Source organism: Cyclopterus lumpus, chromosome 20 (assembly GCF_009769545.1).
Source record: "Cyclopterus lumpus isolate fCycLum1 chromosome 20, fCycLum1.pri, whole genome shotgun sequence".
In the NCBI taxonomy this organism is placed as follows: Eukaryota; Metazoa; Chordata; class Actinopteri; order Perciformes; family Cyclopteridae; genus Cyclopterus; species Cyclopterus lumpus.
The window spans coordinates 667501-675000 of record NC_046985.1 but is presented as its reverse complement, the minus strand read 5'-3'; the positions used below and the strand labels follow the sequence as shown (position 1 = coordinate 675000).

The 7500-nt window shown below is 40.3% G+C and overlaps 1 protein-coding gene across 1 annotated transcript in view; it reads left to right on the top strand.

The window, feature by feature from the left end:
* Nucleotides 1–1426: 1426 nt before the first annotated feature.
* The window catches only part of LOC117749771 (piezo-type mechanosensitive ion channel component 2-like), a 58550-nt gene continuing 52476 nt past the window's right edge, over nt 1427–7500 (top strand). Inside the window, exons 1-3 of the mRNA XM_034560514.1 lie at nt 1427–1781; nt 4870–4959; nt 7219–7317. Of these exons, the coding sequence (XP_034416405.1) occupies nt 1718–1781; nt 4870–4959; nt 7219–7317 (253 nt within the window). The 5' untranslated portion in view covers nt 1427–1717. The remainder of the gene's footprint in view (nt 1782–4869; nt 4960–7218; nt 7318–7500) is intronic.

The following is a 7500-nucleotide window of genomic DNA, read 5'->3' as shown; positions in this document are numbered from 1 at the left end:
ATATATGTATATATATACATATATATGTATGTATACATATATATATACATATATAAACATATATATGTATATATACATATATAAATATGTATATATGTATATACACATACATACGTATATATATATATATATACATATATGTATATGTATATATATACATATTTATATATGTATATACATACATATATATATTTATATATGTATATATATGTATATACATACATATATATATACATATTTATATATGTATATATATGTATTACATATATATACATATATGTATATATACGTATTACATATATATATATATACATATATATACGTGTATATATACATATATGTATATATATAAACATATATATATACGTGTATATATACATATATGTATATATATAAACATATATGTATATATGTATATATATATATATATATATATATATATATATATATGTATGTATAATCAGGTTCTGTTGATTTGAGTCATTTTAATCAAATATGGAATAATAAATATAATAAGAAAAGATGGTAATTAAAGATGTAAACTTATCTTATTAAACTATATTCACTAAACACAATTAGTCTTCATTCAAATCATTCATTGATATTTGATCTCATTGTTGTTTGATTGGTCCACTTTTCCATCATCCGGCCTTCTGATTGGTCGAGATAGCTCTCGGTCTGCAAGGGGGCGGGGCTTGTGAGCTCCTGTAGAGTGTATGAGTGTCGGCGTGTTTTTCAGTGGAGACAAGAAGAAGAAGAAGGAGAAGGAGAAGAAGGAGAAGAAGGAGGAGAAGGAGAAGAAGGAGAAGAAGGAGGAGAAGGAGAAGAAGGAGAAGAAGTAGAAGAAGTAGAAGAAGTAGAAGTAAAAGAAGGAGAAGAAGGAGAAGAAGTAAAAGAAGGAGAAGAAGGAGAAGAAGAAGGAGAATAAAGAGAAGAAGGAGAAGGAGAATAAAGAGAAGAAGGAGAAGAAGAAGAAGGAGGAGAAGAAGAAGGAGGAGAAGGAGAAGAAGGAAAAGAAAGAGAAGAAGATCAAGTTATTTATTTATAATACATACAAGAAAAGGAGAAGAATACATAAAAGAAAAGGAGAAGGAGAAGAAGGAGAATACATAAAAGAAAAGGAGGAGAAGGAGAATACATACAAGAAAAGGAGGAGAAGGAGAATAATAATACATTATAGAAAAGGGGGAGAAGAAGGATAAGAAGAATACATAAAAGAAAAGGAGAAGAAGGAGAAGAAAGAGAAGAAGGAGAAGAAAGAGAAGGAGGAGAAGAAGTTTAGTGTGCAGGGTTCTTTAATTTCTGCTGGAGATTCAAACCTTCAGACAGACAGGCAGGCAGAGAGACAGACAGGCGGAGAGAGACACAGACAGGCAGACAGACAGGCAGGCAGACAGACAGGCAGGCGGAGAGAGACACAGACAGGCAGGCAGAGAGACAGATAGGCGGAGAGAGAGACAGACAGGCAGACAGACATTGATCCTAAACTGGCAGTGAGACCCCAGCTAGCTCTCTTGTACCTGTCTGTCTCTCAGCCTGTCTGTCTGTGCGTCTGTGTGTCCCGGAGGATGGCACCGGGGTGTGTCGCCGCCCTCCGCCAGCCCCGCGACACCTCAGGCGGCCACACGGAGCTCTGACAGCCCGCTGAACCAGAACCAGAGCTGGACCCGGATCAGTGGATTCAGACCGTGGACTGAGGAGGTCCTCAGGGTTCAGGATGCCCTCAGAGCTGGCTGTAGGGCTGGTGTTCAGGGTTCTGCTGCCCCTCATCTTGACTGCAGGTAAGAGCAAGTTGTTTCTGGATCGCGAGTACTAATACCACACTGTACAAATACTCTGTTACAGTAAAAGTACTAATACCACACTGTACAAATACTTTGTTACAGTAAAAGTACTAATACCACACTGTACAAATACTTTGTTACAGTAAAAGTACTATTACCACGCTGTACAAATACTTTGTTACAGTAAAAGTACTAATACCACACTGTACAAATACTCTGTTACAGTAAAAGTACTATTACCACGCTGTACAAATACTTTGTTACAGTAAAAGTACTAATACCACACTGTACAAATACTCTGTTACAGTAAAAGTACTAATACCACACTGTACAAATACTTTGTTACAGTAAAAGTACTAATACCACACTGTACAAATACTTTGTTACAGTAAAAGTACTATTACCACGCTGTACAAATACTTTGTTACAGTAAAAGTACTAATACCACACTGTACAAATACTCTGTTACAGTAAAAGTACTATTACCACGCTGTACAAATACTTTGTTACAGTAAAAGTACTAATACCACACTGTACAAATACTCTGTTACAGTAAAAGTACTAATACCACACTGTACAAATACTCTGTTACAGTAAAAGTACTAATACCACACTGTACAAATACTCTGTTACAGTAAAAGTACTATTACCACGCTGTACAAATACTCTGTTACAGTAAAAGTACTAATACCACACTGTACAAATACTCATGCTCATGTTACATCAGTAAAAGTATATTCTATAATTCTATAAATACTTAAATATGAAAGTTTGATCAACTGAGTAGTGTCTGCAGGTATTACTGTTAGTTTAGCCCTGAGTAGTGTCTGCAGGTATTCATCATAGTTAGGTCCTGAGTAATGTCTGCAGGTATTACTGTTAGTTTAGCCCTGAGTAGTGTCTGCAGGTATTCATCATAGTTAGGTCCTGAGTAGTGTCTACAGGTATTACTGTTAGTTTAGCCCTGAGTAGTGTATGCAGGTATTCATCATATTTAGGTCCTGAGTAGTGTCTACAGGTATTACTGTTAGTTTAGCCCTGAGTAGTGTCTGCAGGTATTCATCATAGTTAGGTCCTGAGTAGTGTCTACAGGTATTACTGTTAGTTTAGCCCTGAGTAGTGTCTGCAGGTATTCATCATAGTTAGGTCCTGAGTAGTGTCTACAGGTATTACTGTTAGTTTAGCCCTGAGTAGTGTCTGCAGGTATTCATCATAGTTAGGTCCTGAGTAGTGTCTACAGGTATTACTGTTAGTTTAGCCCTGAGTAGTGTATGCAGGTATTCATCATATTTAGGTCCTGAGTAGTGTCTACAGGTATTACTGTTAGTTTAGCCCTGAGTAGTGTCTGCAGGTATTCATCATAGTTAGGTCCTGAGTAGTGTCTACAGGTATGACTGTTAGTTTAGCCCTGAGTAGTGTCTGCAGGTATTCATCATAGTTAGGTCCTGAGTAGTGTCTACAGGTATTACTGTTAGTTTAGCCCTGAGTAGTGTCTGCCGGTATTCATCATAGTTAGGTCCTGAGTAGTGTCTTATGGTATTACTGTTAGTTTAGCCCTGAGTAGTGTCTGCAGGTATTCATCATAGTTAGGTCCTGAGTAGTGTCTACAGGTATTACTGTTAGTTTAGCCCTGAGTAGTGTCTGCAGGTATTCATCATAGTTAGGTCCTGAGTAGTGTCTACAGGTATTACTGTTAGTTTAGCCCTGAGTAGTGTCTGCAGGTATTCATCATATTTAGGTCCTGAGTAGTGTCTACAGGTATGAATATTAGTTTAGCCCTGAGTAGTGTCTGCAGGTATTCATCATAGTTAGGTCCTGAGTAGTGTCTACAGGTATTACTGTTAGTTTAGCCCTGAGTAGTGTCTGCAGGTATTACTGTTAGTTTAGCCCTGAGTAGTGTCTACAGGTATTACTGTTAGTTTAGCCCTGAGTAGTGTCTGCAGGTATTCATCATAGTTAGGTCCTGAGTAATGTCTACAGGTATTACTGTTAGTTTAGCCCTGAGTAGTGTCTACAGGTATTACTGTTAGTTTAGCCCTGAGTAGTGTCTGCAGGTATTCATTATAGTTTTGATGTGTACGAGGACAGACTCGCTGCAGTGCTTCACGTCTATAGAAGTGTTTGCTCTTTAACATGCAGCTCCCGTTTTCATGGGTAAACTGTGTCGTATTCAGTTCAGTGATTTCACACCTTTTACATCAAACATACAGTTACACAACGTCTACATTCGTCTTTATCCTTAAAAGTGTCGGCCAGTTTCCCGTCTTTACTCCTGCTGACTGATGTCCTCACGCTCACTTCTGGTTAGCATACTTAGCGTTTCTTATTACACATCACGGGCTCTGTTAGCATCGAGCTAGCTGCCCTTGAACTGATGACAGATCATGTGGAGCCGTACATTCAGTTTTTAGGTGGAATTTCTCTTGAAAACGGTCCCACATTCCACAGAGAGGGGGAGGTGTGAATGTGCGTGTGTGTATGTGTGTGTGTGTGTGTGTGTGTGTGGTAAGCAAGAAATGTGTCAACACACACAGCCAGATGTTGTTACCTGAGAAAGTGGAACCAATCTGTGTGTGTTGTTGGGGGAGGGGAATATAAACAGGGGGGCGCACTCTTCCTGTCTGCCGCCCCACCACACACGCACATGCACACACATACACATACACATACACACATAAACATCCACATACACACATACACACATACACACACATAAACATACACACATAAACATCCACATACACACATACACATACACACACGCACACGCACACACATACACACACATACACATGCATATACAGACATAAACATCCACATACACACATACACATACATACACATACATACACATACACACATACACACATAAACATCCACATACACACACACACGCACACGCACACGCACACACATACACACACACACACACACACGCACACGCACACACATACACACACGCTCACACACACAAACATATACACACACGCACACACACATATCTGTATATATGTATCTATATGTATAGCTGAACTGATCGTTCTGTTTGATCTTGGTATTGATGAACTGATTGATGTGTTCACAGCTTGTGTGTTGAGGTTTAATGGATTCTCTCTGGTGTACGTGCTCCTGATGCTGTTGCTGCCACTCCTGCCAGAACCGTCCACGTCATCAGGTACCACTATGGCTCAATACTGACCATTACGGATCAATGCCGACCATTACGGATCAATACTGACCATTACCAATCAATACTGATCATTATGGATCAATACCGACCATTACGGATCAATACGGATCAATATCGACCATTACGGATCAATACTGACCATTACCGATCAATACTGACCATTACGGATCAATACTGACCATTACGGATCAATGCCGACCATTATGGATCAATACTGACCATTACGGTTCAATGCCGACCATTATGGATCAATGCCGACCATTACGGATCAATACTGACCATTACCAATCAATACTGACCATTATGGATCAATACCGACCATTACGGATCAATACCGACCATTACGGATCAATACTGACCATTATGGATCAATACCGACCATTACGGATCAATACTGACCATTATGGATCAATACCGACCATTACGGATCAATACCGACCATTACGGATCAATACCGACCATTACGGATCAATACTGACCATTACCGATCAATACTGACCACTATGGATCAATACTGACCATTATGGATCAATACTGACCACTATGTATCAATACTGACCATTACGGATCAATACTGACCATTACCGATCAATACCGACCACTATGGATCAATACTGACCATTATGTATCAATACTGACCATTATGGATCAATACTGACCACTATGTATCAATACTGACCATTACGGATCAATACTGACCATTACCGATCAATACCGACCATTACGGATCAATACTGACCATTATGGATCAATACTGACCATTATGGATCAATACTGACCACTATGTATCAATACTGACCATTACGGATCAATACTGACCATTACCGATCAATACCAACCACTATGGATCAATACTGACCACTATGTATCAATACTGACCATTACGGATCAATACTGACCATTACGGATCAATACCGACCATTACGGATCAATACCGACCATTATGGATCAATACTGACCATTACGGATCAATACTGACCATTACGGATTAATGCCGACCATTATGGATCAATACTGACCATTATGGATCAATACTGACCATTACCGATCAATACTGACCATTACGGATCAATACTGACCATTATGGATCAATACTGACCATTATGGATCAATACCGACCATTATGGATCAATACCGACCACTATGGATCAATACCGACCATTACGGATCAATACCGACCATTATGGATCAATACTGACCATTATGGATCAATACTGACCATTACGGATCAATACCGACCATTATGGATCAATACCGACCATTACGGATCAATACTGACCATTATGGATCAATACCGACCATTACCGATCAATACTGACCATTATGGATCAATACTGACCATTATGGATCAATACTGACCATTATGGATCAATACTGACCATTACCGATCAATACTGACCATTATGGATCAATACCGACCATTACGGATCAATACTGACCATTATGGATCAATACTGACCATTATGGATCAATACTGACCATTATGGATCAATACTGACCATTACGGATCAATACCGACCATTACGGATCAATACTGACCATTACGGATCAATACTGACTTTTCATTTTATGATGTTGGTTTATGTGGAGAGAGACGAGGACATGAAGACATGAGGACATGAAGACATGAAGACATGAGGACATGAAGACATGAGGACATGAAGACATGAGGACATGAAGACATGAGGACATGAAGACATGAGGACATGAGGACATGAAGACATGAAGACATGAGGACATGAGGACATGAAGACATGAGGACATGAGGACATGAGGACATGAAGACATGAGGACATGAGGACATGAAGACATGAGGACACTAACAGAGAGACACACACTCACACACTCACACACTCACACACTCACACACTCACACTCACACACACACACACACACACACACACACACACACTCACTCACTCACTCACACACTCACACACTCACACACACACACACACACTCACTCACTCACTCACACACACACACACACACACACACACACCGGGACAGGAAGTGATTGTTTCCTGAAGGACGTTCCTGAGGAAACAGATGTGATGTCTCCTCGTCTCCTCGCCTCCTTACTGTAAATATCCTGCAGCGCCTCCTATTGTGTGTCCACGTCCGTCCTGAGTCTGTCCTCTTGTGATGAGGAGACCTGGAGGACCTGTTGACCTGAGAGGGGGCTTCCTTAACGTGTATCCTTGTCTCCTAGGTAACACGTGTCCTTGTTTCCTTGTCTCCTAGGTCGCTGTGTGACGGCCGTCTGCGTCTCCAGCTTCCTCTTCCTGTTGCTGCAGTCCTTCTTCCAGCTGACCAGCGCCTCCCTGCAGCCAGAGTCCAACTGTGAGACACCCGTCTGTCTGCCTGTCTGTCTGCACAGCTTTCTACTCTCTATCTGTCTCTCTGTGTAAAGATGACCTGTCTGACTCTCCTGTCTCTCCATGTAACAATGACCTGTCTGTCTCTCTGTGTAATGATGACCTGCCTGTCTCTCCATGTAACAATGACCTGTCTGTCTCTCTGTGT